The sequence below is a fragment of the Haemaphysalis longicornis genome, unplaced genomic scaffold, assembly GCF_048455015.1.
Source record: "Haemaphysalis longicornis isolate Haplotype H1 unplaced genomic scaffold, Haemaphysalis longicornis Haplotype H1 scaffold_3, whole genome shotgun sequence".
NCBI classification, from domain to species: domain Eukaryota; kingdom Metazoa; phylum Arthropoda; class Arachnida; order Ixodida; family Ixodidae; genus Haemaphysalis; species Haemaphysalis longicornis.
In genome coordinates, this window is record NW_027526335.1 from 69632752 (window position 1) to 69650061 (window position 17310).

The window sequence follows — 17310 nt, forward strand, 5'->3', positions numbered from 1 at the left end:
ATTTCCGTCGTCTGTTTCCGCATTGTTTTGTTCGCTTTCGGGTTGTGTGGGGCGTGTGCTACGTGATCAACAGATGTTTTTTTAGCGATACGATACGTGCTTTACTGCGAGGCGTCGGCACAACGCAGGCGCGATATGAACCAGTTCCTATGACGGCGACAGTCGAATACAAACCAGCTCGCAGGGTCTATCGTCTGTGTGGCATGGAATCAAGGTTTCGCTATTTCGTGCTCGTTCGTCCGTGGACTTGAGCGCGGACCCCGTAGGTTGTTCACTCGCGTCGCCGACAATGTACTGATAAGAAGAATAAACTGTTCAACGTTGCTCCAAGAGACGCGAGATAAAGCGTCGCGCAGTGTGTGTGTACGCCGCCCAAACCGGAGCGATCGAGCTAGCATCGCAGGATGGAAATGGGTAAGCCAACGCTAACCTTGCGTGAATGCAAGACTAAAAATTACGCGAATGTTAACGCGCGCGCGTTGCTTTCGCCTTAAAATCCACCAGATCGAGTGACCTGAACGGGTTAATTGTCTGCGCTGCTTCGGGTCCGCATCCGCTACGTCATCTGTTGACGCTCCGCAGGGGCCTGTCTCCGGTTGTGGGGTTGGTAGGGGCAGGGGCACGCAGTGGGGCGTGGGCTCAGCGAGGCTCGCTGACGAAGTGGCAAGGGTGGTGCGCTAAGTGGCTAAACTAGCGGAACGCGAGCAGTGTCGTTGCTCGTTGTGTGGTTGTTTGCGAGTTTTTATCGTGCTGGTTTTGAACCGAAGTGGGCTGCAATGACGTATAGCCGTAAAAGTTACTCGTATTCAAGCATATCGAGGGACAAAAAATGCTGCTCGTGCACTGGGATCGGTAAGTTTGTTGACACCGCGTAGGCCTACCTGTGCGATCTCAAATGGGACCTTTTCTACTGGCGTCCTAAAAGTTCGCAAACAGTACATAAACGTGTAGTTTTAGTGCGATTGCCCCTTGGATATATTACGTATCCGATCTATATCTATGACTGACGGCAGGAACCGGGTTGCTCGTCGAGTAACTGGTGCGATTCGTGCGGCGCAGTTCCCTGCGTCGATCGAGGCACGCTTCCAAGTCCTCGCAACTCACAGGCGGCGTGTGCTAACGCTACGACCCATGTGCAGCTAATTTAAACGGGAAAATTGTGCGTCAACCGTTAACCGTCTAAGCCGATATGTGCTTTTTAAAGCGCGCGTAAACCGATATATGCTTTTTTAAGCGTTATCGATGCAGGTATTTGCGTGCATGCACCAAAAAGAGCGCCTTGAGTTCATTGATATCTCTCTTGTACGCTTGCTGCATTTCGTTGCATAGCCTAGAGAAAATTCTCGTTTAAATATCACAAATACCAATCACGAAAACAAATTTCTCGCTCTGCAAATAAAGAATAAGTGCTGCAAAACAGACTTGCGAGAGTAATTCTGAGGTCTTCGCGCATGTCATGCCGCTATTTTATGCATAAAAAAATGGGGGGGGGGGGGGAGAAAACGGTATTTATCAAACTTTCTATGAGTAATTTTCAGCTTAGTTACGATAAATTAAGCTGTCAAGCCTTTGTTTTTGGCTTTCCTGCATGTTCTCAGAGGGCAAAAGCTTAGCGTCAAGCTGTCGTTAAATGGTACAGTCTTTTTAGGACAGAAATGGCCCTGTAATACGTTAATGAAGTCAAAATACATGTTGTCTTAGATCGTCAAATTAGCTCACCGAGAACACGAATATGCCACTCTTATGCGTAGCTTTAAAAAAAAAAAAAAGGTAGAGAATAGCGAAGACGTGGAGACAGGTGCCACGTCCCTGGCTATACCGCGCAACTTGCACCGGAAATGCTTAAACAGAGAGTTATAGCAGAGCGGAAAACCGGTCCCGGTATGGTGCCCGGTAGGCGACTGGTGCTACTGTGCATGTGCAGTGTCAGAAAAACTGGTTGTGCGTGTGTGCAGATGCACCGGGCACCGTACCGGGACCGGTTCTCCGGTCTGCTATAACTCTCTAATCATCTGGTGTGCAAAGCATCTTTCCTGGCTGCCACAGGATTACGCTAGTCGTCCATACTTGTGGTGGCGGTTCTCTTTTCGAAGAAGCGTGCGAGCTACGCACGCATGGTTGGTTTGACGCCAACATTCGCGGGGCCTCAAAAGGACAATTTGTTTTTCCTCACAAGCATCAATATTGACCATGGGTGTCATGAAGGAACATTTTACTTAGTAGTCCGGAGCTGTGAAGGATGTGGGAGTTCAGGAAAGCACGACTGATTTGACCGAAATTGACCAAACCAATTGGTACGTGGTAGCGTTGTATTCGGTTGCTTCTATATTGCTATACATCACCACTGCCTCGCTTTCTTATGGTTTATCGTGACGTATACAGCCACTGCTGTAGCTGTTTGTGTCACATTTGATCAGCGTTTGATTACCTATTCCTCAGCAATTAAGGCATCTTTTGGCACTGAATTAACACTAAAATGGCCATGGGAAGGCCAGACTTTAGTTTTAAGTTAAATCAACTTGCTGGTTGCCTTCAGTGTCTTTTTAACGCCTGCATCTGTGACAGGTCAACAGCTTTGTTATGTACGGCACTTACAAGTGAACATTGGGTCTCTTTGATGTGGCAACGAAGTGTGCAGGTCAAGATGGTTGGTTTGTGTGACAACAAAGTGCTAGGAGGGAAGTGAGGAGGTGAAATTTGGTTTTGCAAAGAGGGCTCGCACAGCCTTTGCATGTTCATGACCACTGACAGCACGTGATGCACAAACAGCTGGAAATGTGGGGCAGTGGGAGGGAGGAAAGGAAATAAAGGGAGTGAGAGAAATGGGTCTCTTAGAAGGAAAACGGGGAGTGTGGAGCGCAAAGAGCGGGAAGAGGAGTAGTGTGTGTAGAAAGCATGTGGAGTGAGCAGTTGCGGAATGTAAGAAGACAGGAGACAGAAAAACCACTTCACCGCATTTCACAGCCGGTGCCATTCTAGTGGGACCATGAAGGGAGGGGATGTGGTGTGACTTGTACTCTGTAGTGAACCCAGCGAGCGTAGTGAACGAAAATGGCACTAGTGACCGGCAGAATTAAGTGGCTTGCGCACATGAAAATTGCATGGGCGCAGCAGGTCACATCACTACAGGGGAAACGTACTGACAGAAGCATTCCTGCTAATCACAAGCAGCTATCATCTTTAAAAAGGCTACGATAACGAAATAAGACTGCTCAATTTGAAAGAAGTTTTAAAATGCGATAAATATTGAAAAACTGTCAAATTTTGTGCCACAGGGGTGTAATATGGGCAGAAATGATGTAGTATGGGCCACTAAAAACATCGTTATCAGTGTGTTAACTGCACGTTAGCGTTCAAGTGATATGATCAGAAACAACAGGCCCCACTACAACTGCCGTGATTTTTCTTGGCAGTGGCTTCGGTATTCGGCCGCCAATTGCGCACACAAGGTTGTGTGACATCATAGAGAGATCGCCGGAAAGTGGCTGGAAAGTCGCAACTGCTTCTTTTTTTTTTTTTTTTTTTGTGTGTGTATCTCAGTTATTTATTTGACACTTACGATAAAGTTGGAATCACTTTTAATTGGGACAAAGCAATAATTTGAATGCACCAAGCCTGTATTTGTCTTCATAGCCACTTTAACACGTTTGCCAGGCTGCTGTGAGATGCATTTGCCTACAAGACCCTCCCTGCAGGTTGTCGACGGTCGTGCCTGCGATGCCTTGCGCGGGTTCCCTTTGCCACCCTGGTGGCCACCGTCATGTGCTGTGCCGGGGTGGCTATCTTCCTTGGCGCTGTGCTGCGTGCGGTGGACTCCACCTTGCGTATGCTTGAGGTGGTCTTTGAGCGCCGTTCCCCCTACGGGTGAGTGCGGCTGGGCATGCTCTCTCTCTCAGGCTTGGTGTCCTTTTTACCCTGATCAGCAATTGCCTGTGCACCTGTCATGTTCTTTTTTTTTTTTTTGTCCCTCATTCTCTCTATCGTACACAGCAGATATGTGGCCTACTCCCATCAATTTGACAACTATGTTAATTGATACTTGACCTATGTTAATTGATTTAATGCCTAATTTAACCATATTCACTAGTCCTATCACAGTGCAAAGCTGTTGAAAGCTTTGTAGCTGCACATGTCCGTAATTATGATGAACCCTTTGACAGTCACTGCCATAAATTTGCACCAGTGTAGATGCATCCCATGTAGTTGCTTCCATGATATTACTGCATGTCTGAAATTTCCCCGCTGTTGTTACATTACACGTTGTTCAGGCATTGTGTGAACTTGTTATTTTATCTTAGTTCCGCCTTCTGGGGCTCAGCAGAACCGATTTTGCCAGCACACAGTGCTCAGATGGGTTTCTTCCCCTACAGGGGCTCACGTGACCGTGTGCATCGTCATCTCTTTCGGGGGTGATTCTATCCTCCCAGCCCACATCACAGTTCGCTGCTGAATGTGATACTAATTTGTACACCCTGACTGGTTTATTTTGTCCTGCTTCGGTCTTGATTTGTTTACTGCTGAGCATTTGCGTGCTTGCTGTGCTTTCGGTATGATCGTGTGCAGTGTTATCCCCTATCACAATTGGAGGTCCATTTGTACCTGCCGAAAACACAATTGGTTCAGTTGGAACCAATTGGGAATCTGAACGGTTCCAAATGGTCCAATTGTGTTTTTGGCAGGTCCAGTTAAGCCTCCAATTGTTTTTTTCGGCTGGGCAAGCAATGATTCCACGACTGGTAACAAGTACCGGTAGTAAGGTTGACACAGCTAAACCAGCTGTTATTTTTACAGCGGAGCTGTCTTTGGCGAGTGTCTGAAAATGTTTGCGTCTGTGGATAGAGTCGCATTGACAAACAATTTTGAATATTGCGGCAAAGCCAACTTTGTGGTGAGTGCTCTGTAGGTCTCAATCAAGTGTAGGTATTGTGAAAAATGTTACGCTGAAATTAGCTGCTGAGACGACTCTGTCATTACTTGTCATAATTACGTTATTCACAGTGAAGTTGTAAGCATTGTGGTATACCTGGATGCGTCAGTACATGGCCTTCTATGGAGGGAGTAGGGTTCCATAAAAGGGCTATAACTCTTGTTTTATTGAAATTATCCCAAAACAAATTATATGAGAGTTAGCCGCAAAGACGACTCGAACATTTCGCCAAGTTTCATCTACATTTTACAATTGCATAGTTGATAGTGAAGTTGTACATATTGTGGAATATGTGGGCTCTTCGGAAGGGAAACAGGCCGCCCCATGTTTGTTTGCTAGAATAGAACTGTAGTCCTTCCAGGTACTATCATTTAGCTTATTAGGTAGAAAGTGTGCTCAATTGCAAATAAAAAATGTGTTTTGTTTCATGCACTCCTTGTACTGTGCCCAGCCTTTTTCCCAGAATGGAAGGTCAGTGAATTTTTTGATGCCCTTTCGCTGTCGTCCTGTTGTTCCAATGTCTCCGTACCGCTGCAGTCCCTCGGAGCTGCGGGCAGCTGCGCTGGTGGCGGCGGCCCTGATGGGCCTGCTGGAGCTGTGCCTGCTGCTGGTGGGTTGCCTGACGACGGGGCCCACCCGGGAGCGGCTGGGCAACCGGGCCAGGGTGGGCGGGCGGCTGTCGTGTGCACTGCTGCTGGCCCTGTCGTACCTGGCCCTGCTGGCCTGGCTGGCCCTGGCCCTGTTCATGGCCCTGTCAGCACTGCTCTGCGCCCTTGCAGGCGCCCTCTGCAACCAGTTGCGACAGGAGCAGCAGTGCCTCGACCTCCGACAGCTGGGTGAGCGTGACTGTTTTTCCCCTCCTTGTGCACACTTTGACGTGGGGGCAGCATTGTGCGGGAGAGGACCTTGGGTATCTCCAGTTTGCTTGTCACTGTATAGCTCGTACAGTACATTTAGAACTTTTATTACAAATGATACCAAGGGACAATGTGGTTACCTGGAGCCAGCAAAAGATAGATTAAGGAAATTCGGGGGAAGAAGTAGACTCGGCAAACTCACAGTAGAAGTAGTTGGAAATCTTTAGAAGAGATCTTCGTCCTGCGGTGGTCACGATCAATAGGTGATGATGATGATGAATCTGTTTGACAAAAAAACTGGCACAGCTTGCACTAGTGCTGCAAAGCTAGAGAAACAGGAGAGCTGGTGTCCCCTCTCCCTCTGCCGGAGTCTTGGCTGTTGCACCTCACGCGCATTCCGAAACTTGCCGCTGAAAGTCCTCCATGACTGGCTGGCCAGCCCGGACCGTTTTGTCTTAAGGCTTTCACATATCTCCCTAAGTGGAACGCATTAGTACGCGCTACAACCCGCGGCCATCTGCTTTGCAAATTTGGTATCTATAGCGTGAACTCTGCGTCTGTGCTCCCAGGCACAAACGTACGTGAACTGGAGAAAAGAACAGCGCATGAGAGATCACGCCACGAACGCTGGGCAGAGTGTTCTGAAAGGTCGAGCTGGCCGATGCAGGGCGCTCCTCACGAGGCGCACGCTCACGTGCGCTCAATATTTTTTTCTGGAAACGCTCAACGGCGGAACTATACGCTCCCCCCCATCCCTTCGCGTCCCCCTGCAGAGTTCCTGATGGGCGAGGAGAGCACGCCGCTGCGGCACACGGGCGAGCCCCTGCTGCTGCTGTGCGGGGCCGAGCGCAAGGAGTTCTGCAAGGACTGGGTGGAGTTCTCGCACCTGCTGCTGTGGCTGGCCGCGGGCGCTGCCCTGCTGGTGCTCCTCGGGCTGGTGCAGCACCTCATGTGCCTGTCGGCCAACTACGCCCACCTGCGGGACCAGCAGAAGCTGCTCGACCTGCAGCTGCTCCAGGACCTGCAGGACACCGAGATGACCACCCTGGGCTCCAAGGACCGCTTCTGAGGCCGCGGGGGCTGTACAACTCTCTCCTCCGGGCAGAGCAGGACGCGTCAGCGGGGATTCGGATCTTCTCTTCTCTCGACCGGACACCTCTCCACTGCACTGGCTTTGGTGGTCATGGGCAATGTACTGCTTCCACATAGTGTGAAGTGGTAGGTTTAATTCCCAGTTGCAGCAGCTGCTTTGCTGATGCAGATGAGAAACTGAGGGGAGCCTGGGGGTCAGAAACCTCAGCATGCCCTAGCGAACCGTTGCCCTTCCACTGTGGTGAACCACGCAGGACAAGTGTTTCTACTCACTAAAATCCCTGGTATGAACCAGGTTCACCGTGCAGTCTTAATTTTAAGAAACTTGTTGATTTTCAACATCATCCCCCCCTACGAAGACGGTGCGTCAAAAAGATTTGGCATTTTAAGGCGTGCTTGCGTGGAGTCTAAGATGAAGGGAACTGCAAATGTAGGCATTCGGGGTTGGAAGCAACTGCCATAAATATAAGGGTGGCTGGGAAACCCCGGGGACTAAAGCAGTTTCTTAATTTGGTTTACAAGCGTAAAAAGCAGGTCTATATCCAGACCATGCCTTGTAGCCCAGTCATGCCACTCCCTATGTGCACCCCAGTGCGGTGCTATTTTGTTCCCATGTGAATCGAAACCTTGGGGTCCAATGCATTCGTGACCATACTCTCACATTTGTGCCCCATTTCTCACTGACTTTTATTTCGCGCTTTACACAGCTGACTTGGCCTCATTTCTGGGGGAAAAGAACGTGGTGAACATGCTGAATGCGATTGCTTACACTGACTACTCAAGCACATGTGTTCTGCATGTTGTGCACTGCATGCACGACCCTTTGCAACAGTGTTGCTTTTTATTTTTATATTATTGTTTCCACATCGATGCTATTGCTCTACATATCCAGTGAGTGCAAATTTTTCTCCAAACCCTTCTCTGTGTGGCATTTGTCAGGTGGACATTGCTAGCAGCTATGAAACGTGTAATCAACGTAGGCGTTGCAAACCCTGCACTGCACTGTATCCGAGCTTTGTTGCCGAGGCTTGGAGGAGTTTTCTGTGATAGTTGCAAGTGTACGTTAGTGTGCAGTCTTATTGTATGGCTGGGCTGTTTTAACGTTTGAAGTTACAAAGTGCTCAAGTGTACCGTCACCTTGACGATCTGCGTTTTTAAAATTAGGATGTCAATTCTAGCAACGATTGCTAACCTTGAAAGAAGTTTACACACGACAACAGTTTGTGAGATGGGGACAGAAGCGTTCTTTGTAGGTGTACTGTAGTGTTAGGCTAAGAATGGCGCATGTACAAAAAGTGCGGCATTCATTTCCAAATTTTGCGTTCTTGAAATCGACCTCCTGTTTTTGGCGCCGTGTGCGACGTCTTGCTTGTGGTCACAGGACACCATCAGGAGTTGAATTGTGGTTGTACTGTGAGCAGCACTGTTTGTGCTTTGCTGTCTAAAACAAGAAAAGCTTGCATCTAACTTAACTGTTAGCAGCATAGAAACCCTACCCTTGTGCAGCTGGAAGCTGCTAACTCATGAAAGGTTGCCAATGCTTTTAGGTGGCGTTGCCTTCTAAAAGCAGAGAATTTTGCGTGTGCGGAATAACCAATGCAAGCAGCTAGATGCAGAACTGGCTTTCTTTTAGCATGCCTGCTGTTCAATATTGCAATGCCTATTTACTTTCATTCCTCATTTAATATTAATATTGATACACCCCCGATCATGTGTGTGCTACCCTTGTGTCTGTGATTCAGCTTTGGTGAGTTTTGTGTTGGTTCGTCACCAAACAAGATCCACATAGCTTAGACCTTACAATTTTTTTTATGCCTATACCACAGAATGTGTTGATCGTAGCATGTGGTTTTTTTTGTGCTGTAATTTTTTTGTGTGCGTAATTCTGAGCCCTAGCTGACAATATTGAATGCGGGCCACAGCTAGAAAAATAGCTAGTGTTTGAACTCTGTTTGGAGTGCTCATTAAAAGGAGTTCTGGCGTTCTTTTAAACATTCCTTGCTGTGGTCAACACCCTTGCAAAACCCCGTGACATTCCACTTAATAAAACGTATAAAAAGGGACCAGTATTCAGGTGCATCTTTGTGCACTTGCAAATGCATTTATTGTACAGGCACCAGTTTTGCTTTTATGCCCGTATCACTCGATATTTTTGCTAGGTTCAGTGCACATTTTGTTTTTCTCATTTACGTGCTTTGTAGGAGTTCTGGCAGCCTTGTATACTTTTAGAGACAGCTATGGTAGTTGGTTACGGTTTTTATATGTTTTTGACAATTTGAGCTGAATTGAAGCGTGAGCAAGTTTGTTTGGGTTTGTGCTGCCTTTCCCTTGTGTAGCGTACTTTTTTGCGTGGCAGCTGCAATATAAACAGTGCAAGGTGAACGTCCTTTCTCAAAATCGGTGTGTACGGTGCGCTTAGGTTGGTTGCAAATGATGACTTGGTACTACAGCTTGAAAGCTACGTTGTCTTTTGTTTGTTTGCTCAGCGTATGCAAACGGTCGTTGAGTGCAGTAAAATCTCGATGATGTGAACCGCTTGGAGTAGCGAGAAATATTTGTGTCTTCTGATATCCGTGCCATTAGAAATCAACTAAACAAGCACAGAGAATGCACAGCTGGTTATACATGCTCCCCACTTGTGCCTGCATCTCTCTTACACTGTGTGTTCTCTTTGCACTTCGATCGCCAAGCATGGATTCTGACAAGCTTAGAAAACATACCGCAGTTTCTTCAGTTATCATGTTAGCTGTACAATGAACGCACTTGTTATGCAATTCAAACTTTTTTTTCAACCTGCATTGGCTTTTCACATGCTGGGACCCATTTGTACAATTAACTGTGAGCTCCTTAGTGTCATAAGTGCAGTACCAGGCTAAGAACGCATGGGACTGAACACATCCGACTTTTCCAAAAAATTCATACCAAGCGTACTCGTATCATCGAAATTCTGCTGTACTTATTTCAACCCGGTGGAAGAAGGTTGTGCAAAGCACAATGCTCAAATATGTTCAAATGGCGAAAATTGTGAAACTCACTTGGTTCAAGTCGGAGCTCAAATCACTGCCAGGCTCGTAGGTTAGCTCCCAAAAAGTGCAAAGAAGGAATACTGTGTGTGGGAGTCATGCCATTGATTGTATGCAGAGAAGAATGTAAACCGGTTCTTTGTGCGAAACGCTTTTGACCTGTTATTTTATTTTAGTCTGCACACGTTGTAGTCATTCAAACTCTATGGCATACTCAACTTTGAACCAAGGTCACGTAGGGGCTGTTCCCATTTCAGGGGAGCTCCAAAGTTTGCTGCAATTTTGTCTCACAAAATTGCAATCACATACTTGCGCAGTAAACGGCATACAGCTACTACTTATCAGGTTTTTTGCTTTCGACTGTGGAAGTCATGTCACCAGGGTGTCTAGCAAATTTCGTAATTCAATTTCCCTGACTTTTCCAGGTTTTCCATGACCATTTTAGTTGAAATTCCCTGACCAATACAACACGCGCCATTTTGTGGAAACGGTCCGTGAAACATATAAAAAGTGTAGAGAAAAGACATTCGATCATACGGAAAAACACATTTGTTGCAAGTGCCCTAATTCTCAAAATGCACTTTGATTAATTTCAGTTTGCTCATTGAGGTTTGCTTGCCTTCAGTTACGGCTTCAGAGTTTATTTCATCTTGCGGGATAGAAACTTCAAGTTGCGCTTCAGCAAGCACCTTTTGCTTTTTTTCTTGATTGTCCTGGCTTGACATGCAACGTAAACGGCATGGTGCGTTGCGCGTGCGCGTTGCGCGTGCGATTTTTTGACGCCCACGTCGACGATTCGCGCACGCGGCAGCTTCTGCCTCGCTCAGAAAATGACGCGCGTCGCGCGCGGCAGTGGGAGGAGCCTGACGACTTGCGCCAATGGGGAGCCGCGCGCCTCATGGCGGCAGTTTCGAAGCTCTCGAGGCAGCCTGCTGGCTCCGCCAGACATGTTTGTTAAGGCTTACCTCCCCGGCATGTATTGCATGGGCCCTTTCAGTAGCGGCGCGAATGACGTTTTATTGTACCGTTTTCGCCCACATTATAAGCTCCTTTACCTCACGAGCAACTTCGTGCGTGCCTTGTGCGGCATTTTAGAGAGCGCTTAGAAGCGGTCGCTCGAGCTCCCGTCACCACTTCGCGGTCGAAGCCACCGCCATGTTGCCGCCGCCGGCAGCACCACGCGCAGCGTGCGGGTAGTTTCACGGCAGCGTCAGCGCGCCTGTGATGTGCGCGGCGCGTTTTCGCGAGCAGAAAACACCCCATGCGGTTCACTGGGTTCGCGCTAAACCATGTTTCTTTTTGATTATGTAATTCTGGCTCCTGATGTCATAAGGAAGTTCTTTCAAAATTAGCCCCCCAAAAACGCTGCCTTTTAAAATTCGCTGGAGAAAAGGCCCCGTTTTGCGTGCGATTTGGGCACCACCTAGACGTCCCTCTGCCGCAAATACACCCAGCAACCTAAGCCAGGTCCGTGGACCGCACGGCGAGTTTCTGCACGTGATTCGTGCGCGGTATTTTCACAGCCGCGTCGACGATTTCGTGCCTGCGGTGGCTCCTTTCCTGCACAAGCGAGTGCGTTTGTGCCTTGAGTAGCATTTTAAAGTGGTCAGAAGCGGCCGTTGGAGCTACCGCACTACTCCGCGGCCGGTGCTGCCGCCATGTTGCCACCGCCTGCCGCTCGGCATGCACCGTGCGGGAGGTTTCCGCGGCGGCGTCAGCGCGCCTCGGGCGTACGCGCCGCGTTTTCCCTTGCAGAAAAACCAGAAAACGTTTCATGCGGTTCACGCTTTCGTCGCGCGCGAACGTGTTACGTTCGGTTTGCGTTCGCGTTGCGTTCGACTGGTTTCCCCTATTCTAAAACTGTGTGGACAGGCCCCAAAGTGGTTTTCCCTGACTGGTACTACTTGATTCAAAAATCCCCTGACAATTTCCTGACTTTTCCCGGTGGCTAAAAATTCCCTGACTTTTCCCGGTTTTCCCGGTTTTCCCGGTCGCTAGACACCCTGCATGTCACACTACGCAAAGGTGTCCAAATTGTAACCTGCATAAAGACCATGCCTGCTTGTTGTGCTCTATCTCCGAAGCAGTGGAAGCAGAGGTGCCTTTATTGTATGTATGTAGCTGTATCAACACTGCAAAGCAGCAGCTGCGTGTCGTTTCTGCAATATTCCTTGGACGGTACTATTTAAGATTTGGACCACATTTTGCAGTGCAAGATCCACACACCATAAAAGCCTTGAAGATAAGCACAGCCCTTGAACCACTGTATGCAGCGCACACCTCAGCCTGCCAGTTTCTCTGCTCATGTGTATGCTGTGATTAGTACAGCTATGTTTGACGTAGTTTTACCAACTGCTGACCAGTGTTGGCTTTTAGTGTGCAAGCACTTGTGTGATGCAAGAGTGCTGGTGTGAGCATTGTGTAGAGTGTGCGTTTCAATTGAGGCACGTGTGCCAGGAGATGCAAGGCCACTGGGAAAGGCACGTGCGGCACCAAGGAAGCGTTCCTACTTTCCAGTTTTATGGGGAGCCTGGGAGCAAACGAAGAGCTCTAGTGATTGCTCAGGCCTTTTACTGGTGTTAGTGTGTACTGTTCCATTCCTGGCATCTTCAAAGAACTCTTCTGTCATGAGGCCCACCCAAGTGTGCTTGCTCACCAGTCCGTCCAGGGGACCTTCTTGCTTCCTTGTGGAACAGGGCTGCCGAGGGTGATGTCGTGGCGACATATCTTCTGGGCCAATAAAGTGGCGGCTGCAGGCTGTGGTTTATTTACAAGGAGTTTGTGCGTGTGGTTGCACTTCGCTGGGGGGGCACTGGGGTGGAGGAGGCGCAGGTGCCCGTGAAGCAGCTGCCCATGTTTCCCAGCGGGGACAGCGTGCTGCCGTAGTCCTTGGAAAAGCAGCAGGAGCCGAGGGACTTGCCGCTGGTCTCCTTCTGCCAGCTGTGAGGCCGCCTGCAAATAAAGGGGAAAGGCATTGTTTCCAGAAAGTTCTATCGTAGGTGGAAAGAAGGCTCGGATATTATAAGTGGCATTCTGCTTATGCGAAAAAATTACCACTGATGCCTGTTTCCACTGCAGCGCATAAAGGGCACGGGAAAATGCAGAACCTTGTGACATGGCGCAAGCTAAGCCTCTGGCAATTCACATCGTAGCCTTTTAGCAGCAAAACAAAATGCGGAAGGCTTGGCCATTTATAGTGTGTGGAAGAAGATGAATGTGGGCAGGTTTTGTTCCCAATGCATATTGCAGGGTAGGCTAAGCTCTCTGAGCATAGTGGCTCTCATTCATTACTAGCAAGAGACAAGGTAATCTTAACTTCAGCAAGTGTTACTGTCGCTGCTGTTGTGTTCATTAGGCATAGCGTGGAAAACTAGTGCTGCTTTAATACAATAAGCCAAGCATTCTCACCGGCCAAAAACTGCTGGGTATATGTTCCAGCCTTCATCAGTCGCTTCCAGGGCTGACTCCAGGGCCACACAACGCCGATGGTACTGAAACGAGATGGCATGCCTCCACCGTTAAAAAGAAAAGAAAAAGGGTGCAATACACAGGGCTTGGGTACTGGTCTCACTACATAAGCACAAAAATGGCTCAATTTTACAATTGCAGCTTTCCACTACCGTATTTACTCGCGTAATGAACCCACTTTCCTCCCCAAAAATTCGGCATGAATTTCAGGAAAAATTGCATCATTTTTTACTTTTTGAGGGTCGAATTTTTTCGCCAAATGCGACCCCCCAGGGTTGATTTTTGTTATTGCTGATTTAAATTCTTCGGATGAACCTATTTCGAGAAAAAATTATCGTAATTTTTTAGGGTGACACAAGAAAAATTCAAAATAAAAATGAGTAAAGCCCGTTCTACATGGAGCGAATTTCGCCTGCGAATCCGCTGTAACGAACATTCGCACTTGTGAAGTTCGCAATGCCTGGAATTGTCGTCTACATGGGGCCTGCGAACGCCGCGATTTTCGCATTTCAGATGCGCCTTGTTTGCAGACTGAATTAAGTTTGCCACCAGCAAAGGTTGTTGTGATTTTAACAAGGGTTGTTTTATTTTACTTTCTTGGCAAGTTGTTCCTGCCTGGTTTGCGGTAAATATAAGTTTTTTTGCGGTTTTATATAAGAATCGCCAATTCTTTATCAATATACGCACACACAGCAGAGAAGACAAACGTTTTGGTGTGCCCGCGCTTTTGTCGCGCTCATACAAGCAACGCCATCTGGTTTCCAAGCGTGCAAGTGGTGGCGAGCTGTGCTCCTATTGGCCGCAGGTCCGGCCACTCTACGCCGCACGAGCGGCGTTTGCTCGACCGCTTCAAATGTTTGGCACTGTGCCGCAGCAACGAAAAAAGGTGGTTTTGCTGCACGAGTGGCGCCGCATCAGCGAATTCGCAGGCGAAATCGCTCCATGTAGTACGGGCTTAACAAGCCGGCACCTTTTGAGTGAATCGAAATCAGATAGACATCAGTTTTGCGGGCGCAAAAAGCAGGAAGCGCCCGGAGGACAATACCAAAACCAGCCGCTGCGCCTGCGCACGCGGCCGGATGCACGAGCGATAGACTGCACATCGCTCCTATAAAACAAACACACAAAAAAAGAAACGAGCCTCATCAGTTTTGCAGGCGCCCTTGGTCTGTGGCAGGCGCAAGAAGCGAGAGGCGCCCAGGCACCCGGTGGGCGATACCCAGTGCGCCCCCTCGTTACCTGATGCGCAAGCAGCAATAGTCGGTGCGCCGCTGAAGTAAATCATAAAAAAATAAAAAGAGCCATCGGCACAAGAAAATAAGTTTGACGTATTTTCGCAGTGTGGCAGCAGATGCCAAACAAGAGAAGTTGGCGAAAAAGGCGCGCTTTTTAAACATACAAGCGATGACGTACATATACGTTATTGACCATTTTGAAGGTGTTTGCAGAGGACGTATATGTACGTCCGTGACCCTGAAAGGGTCAAAAGTTGGAATTTCATACAATAATGTTGCTAAGAGAAGCGCTGTCAGAGCCTTACCATTTTCATAAAAACACGTAGGTAATTATGTCATCAAATTTCCTTTTTATTCCCAACATGCTAGTGGACCCCCACTCGCCATGGAGCTGCCCTCCTCACGGAAGTTGCTTGCGGCTTTACATTTGTTGTTGGCCCACAGCGCACTGTCTTTGTTCTGTCAAGGCACTCCAAAATTTCTTTTCCGACACCGAGAAACTTCCCGTCTTTGGGCCCACGAAACGCGCGGCGATTCCTGTTCACCGCCCGAAAACCTCTCGTTTTCGCCTGTAGCATACACACACTGGGTCAACACTGAGGTGCCGCCCAGCTGCGCGGATTCCATGTGCATCAATGCATGCTCCTCCATTTTCAGTTTAAAACCGCCTGTGTAGCTCATGTACCGGCCCATCGTACGGCACACATAAGGAGCACAAAAAAAAAGGGCGCCGGAACACAGCTGAACAACAAAACCACGTAGCGTAATAGTGAAGTAGCGGAACAAGAGCAGAGGAGTGCGGAGTACGTTTAGTGCTTTGTTCGCATGCCGCCGGAACCAGCTGGAACAGCAAAGACATAGCAAAGAGCAGGGAAGGAGTGTGGAGTACGTTTCGTGCTTTGTACATACGCCACAACGTTTTTATGGCACAAAAAGGTTTGTTTCGCGTTCAGCAGGTTGCGCTTCGCAAGCGCGCAAGTTTTAAATTGGGAATTACAGCATTCGCGCTCAGGTCTTCAGATAGTGTTGCGATTTTTTTTTTTTTGTTGGAATGCGTTTTTAGCATTGCTGCATGTACTGTGGCGTGATATCACGTTACTGCGATCGTCTACGGCATCGGCAACCATGCTGAAATAAAAACATGGTACCACTGCATTTTTTATTCAGTGACAAAAAAAGTAAATTCCCAAGAAGAAAAATGGGGGAGGGTTCATTACGCGAGTGGGTTCATTAAGCGAGTAAATACAGTATATAGGCCCTGCTCATCAGCGCTGTGCTACAAACACTACCAAACAAATTTTCTTCCCTGTTGCATTCACGATCCACAAAGAAAGTACCGACTGCATATGTTAATTATCATTCACAAAGGCAGGAGGCCAGCTTGGCCCATCCTGAATTTTCCTGCTAGTAGTTCGTAGCGACCCACTTCCAAGTTCAGTGCTGCCTGCTGCCATCGTACATGTGGCTCCCTCTGCAACAAGAAAATGCCCCCACTGAAGGCAAAGTTGTTTTAGTATGAGGTGCACACATACGACGAAGGTGACTGGCCGTTGCATGGGTAAATGTGGCTTGCAGTGATTCGCTCAGACTACGGCAATCTTAATGACAACTTGGCAAGTTGGTAAGGTAAGATGTTACAATAATGAGCACCGGGTTGGGCCCTAAATGCTCGTTTTGCGAGAGGAACGCGCATGCAGTCGAAGGCATTGTAAAGGCTAAACTGTGGCATCATATCTGGCCATTAACAGAGCCAGGTGCAGCAAGTGAAGCACGTTGCTTTTTGTTCATTATTCCGTGATGTGGCTTGAGGTTTGACATACTGCACTTTCAGAAGAACTGTAGGCAATAGCTCGGAACTCTGTGCAGCTAGTATTTTGGGCCCAAGTCATGGTAACCTAGCCCCTGTCAACCCAAACCCCAACTGGGCCCGACTTGAAGAAACCTGAGCCCATGCACATCTTACTACGAACTTGATGGCAGCAACTTAGCGGTGCCTGCTCGATAAATGTACTGGCAGTTAAACATCCTGGCCTTCTAGCTGCCATCTTGTACATACCTACGTGTTTGAGCGCTACACCTTTCATAAAGGGACACTGAAGGAAATCAGCAAGTTGGTTTCATATAAAAGTCTGACCATCCCATAGGCATTTTACCACTGATTTGTTGCCGAAAAGGGCCTTCATTGCTGAGAAACAACGCGTTTGTTTTCCTCGTTTCCCTTGCAGTGATTCCATGGCACAAACAGCGGCTGCAGCAGCCGCTGTTTGCGTCACAATAAACCGGGAACAAGCAAGGCAGCGGAGATGTGTAGCAGTATAGAAGCAAACGAATATACTAAAATGCCACCCCGTACTAAGCAATTTCATCAGTTTTGGTTAAATCAGTCATGCTTTCCCAAACGTCCACATCCTTTGCTGCTCTGGACCACTAAGCGAAAACTTTCTTCACGGGACCCATGATCAGTACTGGCACTTTGTTGAAGAAAAGCATACTGTTCTTTTCAGGCTGCATGAATGTTGGTGCTGAACCGACTGCTTGTGTGTGGCCCTTGCACGCCGCCCCGCATAGCGGCACCGTCGCAGGCGTGGACCAATAACACCATCCAGCGGCAGCCAGGGTTACAACGCAAACTTGAAAATACTGACTTTAGCCAAAATAAGTGTTCTTGTGTTGTTGTTGCTTTTACTGCAAAGCAGTATACCTCTCAC

At 48.2% G+C, this 17310-nt stretch overlaps 2 protein-coding genes across 3 annotated transcripts in view; one reads left to right on the forward strand and one right to left on the reverse strand.

Moving 5' to 3' along the window:
* Nucleotides 1-12674, forward strand: M6 (neuronal membrane glycoprotein M6). Of its 2 annotated transcripts, none has more exons than XM_077703369.1 (4): nucleotides 1-414; nucleotides 3696-3864; nucleotides 5465-5763; nucleotides 6558-12674. In XM_077703369.1, the coding sequence occupies exons 1-4, from the start codon at nucleotides 405-407 to the stop codon at nucleotides 6851-6853; spliced, it is 774 nt and encodes a 257-aa protein (XP_077559495.1). In that variant the 5' UTR covers nucleotides 1-404; the 3' UTR covers nucleotides 6854-12674. The 2 variants fall into 2 exon arrangements, with proteins under 2 accessions (XP_077559495.1, XP_077559494.1); XM_077703368.1 differs by lacking the exon at nucleotides 1-414 and adding an exon at nucleotides 614-852.
* Nucleotides 12626-17310, reverse strand: part of Sak (polo like kinase SAK) — an 18025-nt gene continuing 13340 nt past the window's right edge. Inside the window, exons 10-11 of the mRNA XM_077703371.1 lie at nucleotides 13308-13390; nucleotides 12626-12851 (exon numbers count right to left, since the gene is read on the reverse strand). Of these exons, the coding sequence (XP_077559497.1) occupies nucleotides 12668-12851; nucleotides 13308-13390 (267 nt within the window). The 3' untranslated portion in view covers nucleotides 12626-12667. The remainder of the gene's footprint in view (nucleotides 12852-13307; nucleotides 13391-17310) is intronic.